Source organism: Grampus griseus, assembly GCF_964374135.1.
Source record: "Grampus griseus genome assembly, chromosome: 2".
Classification (NCBI taxonomy): domain Eukaryota; kingdom Metazoa; phylum Chordata; class Mammalia; order Artiodactyla; family Delphinidae; genus Grampus; species Grampus griseus.
This window is the reverse complement of record NC_139018.1, coordinates 5,776,544-5,788,715: the sequence shown is the minus strand read 5'-3', so window position 1 is coordinate 5,788,715 and position 12,172 is coordinate 5,776,544. Positions and strand designations below refer to the sequence as shown.

Sequence of the window (12,172 nt, the reverse complement as noted above, 5' to 3'; positions counted from 1 at the left end):
AATAAAGTAGAGGGATCGCTAAAATGTTTGACTCATTAGGAGGAAAAATGAATGAATGCAGCAGACGACCTGTTTAAACGTCAGGTATCAGATTGGGGTGGGTCCTGAAATGTGACGTCCGAAAGCACATGGACAAACGTGTATTCACACACACACACTTATACATTTGTTGTAATTTTCCTTTACAACAAAACCACATTTAATTCACAAGGCGAGGCCTCCTCCCAGCTGATAAATGCATTCAGAAGCAATGAAATCAGGGTTCGCAGATAATAATGGACGTTGTTGTTAAGTGGACGAGGAAGCACTTGGTCCTAAGACTCGCTCCCCCATGCTTGGCTGGGAAGGAATGTGGGCAGAAGACAGATGGAAAGACATCATTAACACCGGCCCAGCCAAGCAGCCCACAGGCCCCCGGCAGCTGCAAAGGCCTAGCGAGCCTTACCTGGTCAGTGACTGCCCTACACACACGCTGGGCTCCAAGGGCCCCGCCCACCCTGGGTCTCCCCTAACAACTGCCCCTGCACCTGCCCTTCGGGGAATTCCAGCCAAGGGGCGGGCCTCTGTCCCCAGAGCACAGCGTGTGTGCCCTGCTGCACACACAGCGCACAGGCCCGTGTCCCCTTACCCCTGCACTGATTCAAATCCAAATCGCTGTCTTTAATGGCTAAGCCACAGACCAGGAGACACCTACATAGAGGTATGGATTCAGTGATGGGGGCGTGGGTGGATAGGGGAAGGATGTGGGGAGGAGGGGTGCCAGGCTCTCAAAATCTTGGGCCACCAACGTCACAGCCGCCATCCTATTTGCACGAGTGTTTACAAGAAACGTTGAGCACCCATCCGCCTGCCGGAGCCCTGCCTCTGACTGGAGACGTTACACCTGCTTCCTACGAAGACGGAGCCTTTGCCAGCCGGCCCGTGCTCACCAGTAATCTGCAAAAGGATCTTTTCACTCTCCTCCCCGCGAACAGTCAGGGAGGGGCCAAGACCCCAGGCGACACCTAAACGCCACTAAAACGCGAACTCGACGGAGCACAACACTTTCTGAGCTTCCATCAATGTTTAATTTATTGGCTCCAAGAGAAAATAACAACCGTGTGTGGCAGGGGGAGGGGTGGATGGGAGAGAGAAGGAATCAATTCTTGGTGGAGAAAATAATCTATGACTAGATGACGCTTAAAGGCTCGACAAGACATTTATGAAGTTCTCCGCACAGAGGGAATCGCGCAGCGCCCGGCAGAGGAGTCGCAGATAAGCGGGGAGCCTCAGCTGAGCCAGGCAGTGTCCCGAGGACGTTCCTCGAGGGGCCAAGAAGGGTCAGGACGCAGCCGGGTCCCTGCCTCCCGTCTGCCCACCCAACTCCCGCCTCCAAGCAAGGACCCGACCCGGGGGGGGTGGTGCAGCCAGGCTGGTGAGAGACGGGTTCCGCAGAGAGATGAGCTCTCTCTTCCCGGACCACCTGCCCTCCAGGGAGAAGGGCTGAGGACTCCAGCCTGTTCCAGGTGTCACCCAGACCCCGAGCCTCCTTGAGACCCTCAAAGGCCACCTCCCCAGCGCCCTCAAATCCGCTGCAGGGACGGGCACACACCAGGGCCGGCCACCACCCCTCAAGGCCCCATCTGCTCCATGCCAGACACAGCACACGCCTCAAAATGAAATGTTCAAGATTTCTGACATCTGGGCAGAGAGAAGGATGCCAGGGCACAACCTTATCTGTAACGTGGATTTCCCTTCCCGTGAAAATGACCCAGGGTCTGGCTGACCGGGCCCATCATGGGGAAGGCTTGGCCTGCATTTCAGGAAGGCGGGGATTCCTGATCCGAGGAGAGGTTTGGGGTGCAGGAAGAACCCAGCCGGTAGACTCCAGGTGGGGAGTTCTGAGGGTGTGAGGGGCACCCCCGTATACATACACATATTGTCCTCCATGCCCCCGGCCTGGTTTCAGAATACTTTAGCGTGTTAAAATCAGCTCGCTGCAACACACCCTAACTTGCTCCATGGACTCAGTCCAACCTCTCCCCCCTCCCCCACTGCATCCACCTCTCCAGATCCCGCAAAACTGAGCTCCGGAGGCCGGGTCTCACACAGTCAAAAGCAGGAAAAAGAGCCCATTAAGGAGAGCAGCGTTCAGGTGTATTCACAGAGCCCGTCCACTACTAAAAGGTTACTAAGAAAGAAGTCAAGTCCATGAGACCAAAGAATGGAGTGACCTATGATTTGAGAAATAAAATAGTTCTTTAAAGAAAAGAAAAAAAAAAAGGAAAGGTACAGAAATACTTCTAAACACATTCAGAAGATTCCAGAAAATTGCAAACGCCTTAAATCTTCAGAGACACGACAGAGCTCACAACGATGCGACGTAAAAGCATTCTTCGGGGCCCAACGAAGAGATTTGTTTTATTTAACGCTGTGCTTTTTCAAAGGTGCTCAGCAGAAGAAAAGGGCCATCATACAGGACGCTGAGCTACAAGCCCTTAACTGGAGGAGAGTCTCTGAGGCCGACAGCAAACTAGCAAGAGTGGAAGCTGCTTTCAGCATCTCGTTTCCAAGGGAGAAATTTAAACGTGATCCTCCACCACTTTTTTAATTCTCAGCAGGGCATCCATTTCTGAGGCGCACGTTCATCACAGTAACATTGGCATTCAGCTTCCTTGAGTCATTTTCGTGTGTTGTTTTAGCACTGAAGTTGTTAGAACGTTCTCAAGTGTATTTGCATTTCAGCAGTTCAATTGAAGGGGGTCATAAAAAAGTTGTGTGAAACAGAGGATTTTTTTTTTTTTTTTTTTTTTACTTTGAAGTTACCTAATTTTGTGTGGTCTGGGATTTCATTACAGTACCAGAGCTCAGTCTGTCTGATTCAACACCCAAGCAGATGATCAGCTGCCTCGGAAAAAGAAATAAAGAATGAATTTCTTGAATTTCAGCAACTACACAAAAGACTTGCATATGTCAAAATGCCGGACGAGAGTCCCCGTGAATGTAGCACCATTAATCAAAGCGCAATCTGGTGTCACTTTTGCCAGTAAAAACGATGCTGTTCCCCTCACCCCGCTCGCAGGCTCGTGCAGAAGACACACGAAGTGTGTCCCTCTGCTTTTCATGTGTCTCCAAATAGCCTGCTCTCGGCACTTTTTATACTCGCCTGGGGAAAACTACTGCTCCAGGGAGGCGGTCAACAAATGGCTTTTCTTGGGGAGGGGACGACAGCTCGGGTAGATCTCACTGAGGTTTGGCTCTCTGGGAAGGAAGGAAGATGTGTGGGATTGGGAGCAGGGGGTGGGGAAAAGGACACACAGGCCCCCAGGCCCAAGCATGTGAGTAAATAGAGCTGGAAAGTGACAAAGCCATGCTCAGAGCAGCCGGGTGACACAGACATTCATCCCTGGTCTTCTGATGTGCCCTCTCCCCATGAAAAAAATACCCCAGTGGGCCCACAGCTAACACCACCTGCAGATGCTTGGCCGGCATCAACAACTTGACCGTGGGCATGGTCCCCAAGGAGCATTTACTGTCCCTTGTCCTCCCAGATGTGACAACAGCATTCAACTTAGTCCAAAGTCCCTGGAGAGTTTCAGCTAACGGTAAGACCTAACTGGACAGCCAGAAGGTCCTTCCTTAAGCCATAGGAGATGGAGGAGATAGTCCCCAAAGGTCAAGGACCCCATCTTTACCCTCCCCCATATAATATTTTTCTTCACACATTGTGGTATCTGTAGTCTGTGTTTAGTTACAGCTTGTGAAACTCCCCCAAGTTCCAAGGCAAAGGACTGGGGATTTCTGAAATGAATTTTTTTAACGGTTCTCTGCAGGCCAGAGGCAACTGTCCCAGCCCAAGGCTTCGAGGTGACAGTGACGCCTCGCCTCTGAGTCGTCAAATGAGCTCGCTGCCACAATATGCTTACAGCAGGCTCGATTCAGACATTAAATGAAGTCGAGAAATCATCAGATAAATTGCTGGCCCTCTGTACTGGAGAGTGAAGGCTCTTGCTCTGCCTGATGACAGCGCTAGGCTTTTGTCTGACCTAATTTATTTCTCTTTCAGGTTAGAATAAAGCACTCCTTTCCTGTCGCCACGTTACCTCTTCTGCCCATATATTGAACTCAAGCAGAAGACTCTGGGTTAACTGTGCTGTCTGCAGATTTCTTTTTTTTTTTTTTTTTTTTTTTGCGGTACGCGGGCCTCTTACTGTTGTGGCGTCTCTCCCGTTGCGGAGCACAGGCTCCGGACGCGCAGGCTCAGCGGCCATGGCTCACGGGCCCAGCCGCTCCGCGGCATGTGGGATCTTCCCGCACCGGGGCACGAACCCGTGTCCCCTGCATCGGCAGACAGACCCTCAACCACTGCGCCACCTGGGAAGCCCTCTGCAGATTTCTTGAACTTGGAGAAGAAGACGTTATAGATCCACAAATTCCGTGATCAAAAGCACACATATTCCCCAGCACGAAATTACACGGTTAGGGGAGAAATCGTGTCATTAAAAGCCATCCATTAAGGGCACCGTTTGGGGTGAAAGGTATTAGCAACGCTGGGTCTAGCAAGCACATACTCCTTCCAGACAAAGTTTTACACATTATTTGAGTTGGCATTTTATCTCTTTGGGGAATGGTGCTAGTTCACTTAGTACAGTGGGAACGTTACCTAATAAATGGAATTGAGGATCCAAGTGTTATAAAATCTGAGCTGAAAAGATTTCCACTCATCAAGCTGTTTGAGACGCATGACTCCCCAGAGCAGTGGCAGATCCCCAGGTCTGTGACATGCAACACAGGAATGGACAAAACGAGGTTCACTCTTCGCAGACCCCCTCACCCCATGAGGCATGCCTCAACGACTCTAAATGCAATTCAGAAAGTCAAGACCACAGACTAACCGGAGGAAACACGCCCATTCAAAGCTAACAATTGTAACTGTTTAAAAAAAAAAATTAAAAAAAAGAAAATTGTCCCCATCTGCCTAGTGAGGGCTTGTAAATCAATGCCGATGGCTCGAAAATAGATTTCTCAAACTTATTTTCTCATTTTGTCCTGCTCGACTCTCTGCAGGAAAATCAATATTACAACTTCACACTTAGGACATTTTGCAGCAACGTAAACTGCTTTCGCGGCTGATGGAAGCCGGGTCCCGGCCCCTCGCAGCGACGGCTCCACGCATGACACGGGCACCGAGCTCCCCCTAGCTGCCAAGAGGCGCCAGACGCTGCTGGGCGTTGCAGCCTTGCCATCAACTAAAAGCCAATTCAACTGAAAGTTTATTTTGGAAAGTATTTTATCACAACAAGCAACAGAGAATGCAAAGCGATCGGAGAAAGGAGATGAAAAGGAAAAAGAGAAGGCGGGTGCAAGCCGTGTTCTAAGCCCAAAGACAGTGCCAAGAGCTCGATTCTGATAAGGCGCTAGAAACCAGTGCCCTCTACAGCGGGAAACTGATCGATTGCTTTGCGCGCTCCCATCTCACCTGAGACAGATGCTAATTACTGTCCGGGGCACCCAAAATTGGCCTCCCCTTTGGTCAATGAGACCCATCTGGCCCCGCACAGTGGTCAGCAAAGCATCACATCCCAGCATCTGACTCAGCCTCCCTCCATGTTCCTAAGGCCGCCTTCACCAAAGCAACTGCATTCACTCCAGCACTTGAGAAATGACTCGTTTTCTGTTATGAAATATTTTGAAGGCCAGACAAAAATCGCCAAGGCCAAAGCACAGAGAGCCACCTCCCACCCTCAGAAAAAAAGGAAATATGCCCCCGTGCATAATTTTCAGGGAGGGAAAGACTACCCTTTAAAAATATTATGGGTTGTTAAAATATGCTCATGGCTATTTTTTCTCTCAGGTGTGAATTACAAATGAATAAAGTCCGCCTGGCATAACACCTTGGATGAACACGTTTCTATTCTCCCTTAGAATCAGAGCAGCTGACTTATATCACACTTCTAATGATATGGGGTTCCCTTCTGTGCAGAAGGGAGACAAACTTCACTCCCCCCACCAACTACCAAAAAAAAAGAGGGACCCAGGTCTTATGAAATTTATCAGAGGCCCAATTTTGAAAGATATGTGGACACCTGGAGATATACTCTACCCTGGGAAGTTAAGATAATTGTAAGCACAGCGGCCTTCAAAACACACAGCCACAGCAAAGCCTAATTTAAAAGGCAACCATGGAATTAACACACCCTAACTTCCGTGTCAAATCTGGGGTCTCTAGTAGTTCTGCAAAATCGTGAATTCATACGGAAAATTACTAACCTTCCAAGGAAACCTGTTGGTGGGTTGTCGAAAAAATCACCTTCGCTGGGTCTGTGTAATCTACCCTGGCCTTCTTATTTCCTTCGGGAAGCCTCAGAGCTCCTGCACGGCCTGGGGTTCATCTGCCTCCCCACTCACCCGGCCTGGCACAGTGGGCTCACGGCCCTTCCCTCTGCCTGGCCAGTCACTGGTCCTCATCCTACCCTGTCCACTACTGTCACTGTGTTGTTTTGTGTTTGTTTTTCTTGAAAGCTGTGTCTGTCCTCCGGTTTTAAAAGCCATATCCATCTGGGTCAAACATTTTGAAACAAACCAGAAGCCTCAGTCTTCATCCCCAGCTGTCTCCCACTCTCTCTTTCCTACCTCACTCCTCTTCTCACTGGCCCTGTCTGTAAATTTAACTAGCTCATTATGGAGCCCTTCTCCCACTTGCCAACCCCCCTGCAAGATGATCGATGCTGTTTGTGTGCTCTTCTGTTTCTCAAACCATCAGTTATACTAAGTTGCATCATCTCTAAAGAACCTGAGGCCGGCGGGCTGCCACCCAACTGAAGATGCACCACGTTTTAGGCTGTTTCTTTCACATTTGAACTAAAATGTGGACACCGGATCGGGGCTGCGGCAGCACTCATTTTGCTGGCCAGGGCTCCAGAGCACACGAGACCCACAACTCCTGCATCGTTGTGGAAAGGCACACTTGCACAGGCCCTACAGCCGAAACTGCATCCAATTCTTGCCTTTCCCCTGCCTGCACTCCCACCTTCCGGGTGACATAGGACAGACAGAAAAGCCAGCTGCTTTTGGATAATAAATAGCCTTGTCTGAAAACTGGTTGGACCACTCTCCCTACTTAAACCCCTGCATATGCCCTGGGCTCCGTGCACTCCAGGAAGGCAGGTGGGATATCCTTTGCCCCCTGGTCTCCTCCCCACCTCTCCTTCCCTGCCACTGCTCCAGGGTCAGCCGGCTTTCCCCAGCACTGCTCTGAGCAAGACTGAAACAGCCGTGAAACAAATGAAGGATGGAAGGATGTTGCACTAGGCACCCCTCGCCCCCCATGCCCAGCTGCCGCCAGTCCTCCTGGCCAGGGCTTGCTCCTGAGGTCCCAGGAACACCAGAGAGGAGAGAGCAAAAGCAAAGCGAACCTACCTGCTTCTTTCCCCCTTTACACACAACTGCAAACACTCCTGGCTCCTTCGCTGCTGCCAGCTTGGCAATGCACCCCAGACAACTCCCCCTTCCCGGACTCCCCCCCCCAACTTCCCCCTCCTCAAAAACAACCCTTGCAATTATACAGAGGCTCTGTGGGGCAAATTGCCTCCTGGAGAAATTAGGCGTCTGCAAGTACAGACATTCTAACAGCCACTCCACCATCTAAACGGGGGAGGGGGGTAGAATAAGCGATTGCTAAAGGATTGGTAAAGGACGAAATGTCAACTGGCGATGAGGACCTTGATCAAACCAGGTTCAAATATGGTCGCAAAACATTTTGTTTTAAATGCAACCAGCGAGTCTCCTTTGATGTTACAATGATGAAAAATAGAAGTCCTCTTCCCTCCCTCCAGAAAGGTATCCCTCTCCCAAGGCAAGCCCACTTTAATATCTATTCCCTTCCCCCCAAAATAATAATAAATCCACAAATTCTTACTAATGTATCTGCTGTAACAAAGGAGAGATGGCAGCAGCAAATGCTCCGAGCAGATGGCGCCTATGCTGAGTTTTCAGGGGAGGGGAGAACCCCTTTATATATTTATTTATTTATTTAAATTTTTTAAAATATAACATAAATATTCGGCTCTCGGCCGCCCCGCAGCCGGTCCTCGGCGGCGGCTGGGCGCGCAGCCCTTCTCCAGCTCCGCGCCGGCAGCCCGGCCCCAGCCTGACGAGGTGCTCCAAGGACTGCAGGAACACAACCTGCCCGCTGTTTCGATGGCACCCAGAGGACGTTTTATTTCTATTGCAGTTTCAAAAAAATTAAAAAAAAAAAAAAAAAGCAAAGGCGACCCAGGCACCGCGAGAGAAAGGACCGCGGGGAAAGGTTTGCGCGCCGCGGAGCAGCGGCCCCGCGGGCTGCGGCGGGCGGGGAGCGCTGCGAGCCGACCTTCCGGGGGTGCAAGCGTGCAGGCAGCCGGGCGAGCTCCCCTGCAAACCCCGTACCTGGCCCGCTCCCGCACGCTTCTTCCCTTTGCTAAATAAACCCGACTGGGGCGCTGGAAGCTGCTGCGTCTCTGCCCCGCTGCCTGACTTTGCCCGCCCCGCCACTTGCTTGAAATCCACACGATTTCAGCCGGTGGATTTCCACTGCGACCTGCCTTGTTTATTTAGATAGGGGAGATGAAAGATCCGAGATAGGAAGATGGGTGAGAGATTGATAGATCTCTTTCCTTTTTTCTTTTTTTCTTCCCCCCCTCCACTATTGTACAAGCACATCCCACTCCTAGCTAACAACGCTTTTTTTCCCCCCGTGGCGGGGATTTTTCACCAGCCCCCGATGCCCCCACCTTCTTTTGGAGTGGGGGAAAGAAGACAAGATCATCCCAGGAGACAGACGGAGGTGGGGAAATGGGGGTTGGGGTGCAGGAGCCCGGCAAACAGCCACGCAGCTGGATTCTTTTGCAAATAGCAAGAGGAGGGGAGAGAAAGGCGGCTGCGGAATCCTAGGACCGGCGTGGCCGGCGCCCTGCCCGGCCGGGTGCAGCGCCTGGGGGACTCGGAACCGGCGGCCGCCCCTCGCCCCGCATCTCCCCCAGGCCCGAGCGCACCCCGCTCTCCTCCGCCCGCGCCGTCAGCGCGGACCCACGCGCTAGCCAACTTTTCCCCACTTCCCGGCTCCCCTCCCCCTCCGCTCCCCCAGCCCCCTCCCCCTCCTCTCCAAACCCCGCCACCAGCGCCGCCGCCGCCACACACGCCGCTCGGAGGGGCGAGCGTCCAGCCGGGATCCGCGCGCACACACACACCTCCTCCAGCCCGCGCGCCCCCTCCCCGGCCCGGAGCCCGCTCCGCAGGCCCCCGAGCCCGAGGCGCGTCTGAGTGCGCAGAGCCCGGACTCTCCGGGCTGCAAAGAAACTTTCCCAAGGCCCCCCGCCCCCTACCATGCTCTGGGCCGACGCTGCTGCCTCTGCGAGCCCGCGGGCCTCCCCGGCGCCCGGCCCGGCTGCGCCTGGCTCGGTGTCCCCAGCCCCGGGCGCCCGGAGCCCCATCCGCCGGCCCCTCGCGCGCACGCCGCAGACACTTACGGGTGATGAGCTCCCTCTGGGACAAGTGCTGCGGGTTGCCCTGTTTGCGGCGGGACATTGCCCCGGCATCTATTCTGGCATCGCCCGGAGAGCTGCACCGATGGGGGGAGCCGGGGGAGGGGTCCGAGCCGCCGCCGCTGCCGCCGCGCCGCGCCGCTGCCGCCGCCGCTGCCGCCGCCGCCGCCGCGCCTCCTCTGCCCGGGTTGGTGTTTTGGTTTTTTTTTTTTTTTCCTTCCCCTCTTGCCCTCTCTTCCTCCTCTTCTTCTTCTTTATTTTGCGCTTTCTTCTATGCTGTTTTTTGTTTTGTTTGCAAAAAAAAGAAAAAGAGAAGGAAAAAGGAAAACCTCTCGATCTAAAATAGGAGAAAGGCAAAAAAAAAAAATCTGCTCTTGCTTGTCGCGGACTGGCTGGTTTCTTCAAAAATATATTCTTTTCAAGGAAAAAAAAATTGCTTACACTTCTTCAAACTGCTTGGCCTCCTGGACTTGCAAATGTCTTCTTGAACTTAAACCGGATTTTGCACCGGCTCCTGACACTTTCTTTCAGGGTCTGGTAGGTGGAAAGCGCACTTCTACCAGGAGGGGGAAAAAGGAAAAAAAAAATGCAAACAAATAAAAAATAGAAGAAAAAGAAAAGAAAAAAAAGCAAAGAAAACTTGGGGACTTGTCTCGTACCCCCTCACCCCGCCCCCTCCAGAAACCCAAAGCAATGTAAAACTGCCCCGGTTCGGTTGTTTCTGGGTTTTCTGCGGGCTGCCTGTTTTTTTCTCGGAGACTGACCCTTCCGAGGCTCTGGGGGGACTCCAGGAGCGGCTCCTTCCCAGTTCACCTGGCAGGCTGGCGCCGGCCGGAGAGGCTGCCGGGTCCCCGCGAGCGCTCCCCAGCGCTCCCCTGGCGCCGCGGGCCCGAGGGGAGCTGGGCCGAGGGGCGGCTCGCCCAGTGCGCCTGGGTCGGTGCGGGCGCGGACGGGGAGCTATAGATTGCAACGTGAAGATGGCGGAGTCCGGGTTCTCTGGGAGCTCTCGGTCTCTCTATGGCTGGGGCTGCCTCTGTACAATGGGATAAAATTCAAGTTCAAGTGCGGACGTGACGTTTAATCTGCACTAGAGACAAAAAGACCCAGAGAGTCGGAGCACTGGGGGCGACTAGCGGTGGCTTTTTAACATTGTACCCTGTAAGAGAACAAGAAAGCGCACACACACACACACACACTCACACACTCACACACACTCACACACATATTCGCCCGTGCGCACACCCGCAGTCCAGGCCGGCCACACGTGCAGCGTTTTAGAGCGCTCCTCTCCTCCCCTTGCACTGCCAGCGCAAAACGCCTGGGGGAGGGGGGGGAGGGAGGACGCTGGGCAGGATATTTTTAAATAAAAGAAAATCCTCCATCCCTCCTCCCCTCCAGGGAGCTGGACCCCGAGAGAAGAGGGGCGGAGTGCGCTGTGCGTGGAAGTAAGTTGAATCAACGCAAGTCCCCACCCACTCATCCGAAAGCTCTTGGCGGGGGGGGGGGGGGGGGGGGGGCGTGGGGATGGCTGTGAAAGAGGGTTGGGGTCGACACGGGGACTGGAGGCAGATGGTCAATTGCTTCATGTCCCTAGAAAAGTACCTTGGTTGTTTTCACTTTTGTTTTATCGAGGGGTCGGGGTTAAACTTCCAAAAAGTGTCTCCATATAAATCCTGATATTCCAAACTCGGCGAGAGCGGAGCGGACAAAATAAAAGATGCTAAGAGCAGAGAATTAAGGGCACATTTGGGGGAGGGGAAACGTGAGACCTTGTCTGAGTCGCATTCCGGAAGGAATGTTCACCCCAATCTGTGCGCTCCCTCCACCTCATCCCATTAACTCCTTGCGGTGTACACGGACACCCCGGCCCCAACGTCGAGATCTGTGGGAAGCGTGGGGGTGAAGGGCAGGGCTGCTCCACGTGGGAGAGGTTCTCGTACCTGCTGACCCAGAAATAGGTGTGGCCGGATCTCTGGACCCACTCGTGTGGGTGACCCCCTCAGGTCCCCCAGTTCCCTCCCACCCCCTGACAATTACTGCAGCCTGGAAGTAACGCCCCCCTCCCCCAGGGCTCCTCCGCCCAGGGCAGGACTGGAAATCGCCCGTCAGACCGGGAAGGACACAGCTGCCTTGTCAGCCGTTTGATCTGCAGCCGGCGACGACAAGAGGAGTTGTGGGCGCCTGTCCGTGGCCCGGGGACAAGGCCAGGCCGCAGTCCGCGTGGACCTCCACCCCCACTCCAACCTCCTCGTCCCTCCCCAGGCCGCAGCCAACTTCATCTATTTCGCGACTTGCCCTCCCGGCTGGGCGTGCCACGCGGCCGGCCCCCTCACCGTTCCCAGGGCATCTCGGGTCTGGGCCAGGAGGCGGCGAGGGCGGGTCCGGGCCTGGCTCCGGACTGGGCTTCGCGGGCGAGCCCAGCTGCACCCACCCCACCCCGCCCCCAGGCCGGGCCCTGGCGGCCTCACCGGAGCGAAAGGCTGGGCCGTGACGCCTCCGGGAGCGCCGCCTCCCTCAGGGCCTTTTCCTCTGGGGAGGATACGGGGGTGGGGGAGTTCGCCCCCAAGGTCGTGGGTCGGGCGACGGCACCAACAACTTAACAGAGCGCAGCGCCCATTGGCGAGGACAGAAAAACCTCTCAGCCCAAGCCACCCCCACTTAAAAACTAATAA

The 12,172-nt window shown here is 54.0% G+C and overlaps 1 protein-coding gene across 5 annotated transcripts in view; it reads right to left on the bottom strand.

Annotated features, from left to right (window-relative positions):
- The window catches only part of BCL11B (BCL11 transcription factor B), a gene marked incomplete at both ends in the record, with an annotated part of 91,172 nt that extends 81,629 nt beyond the window's left edge, over positions 1–9,543 (bottom strand). For all 5 annotated transcript variants that reach the window (XM_082648301.1, XM_082648303.1, XM_082648302.1 and 2 more), the window contains one exon: positions 9,486–9,543. In XM_082648301.1, the coding sequence (XP_082504427.1) occupies positions 9,486–9,543 (58 nt within the window). The remainder of the gene's footprint in view (positions 1–9,485) is intronic.
- Between the last annotated feature and the right edge of the window lie 2,629 nt (positions 9,544–12,172).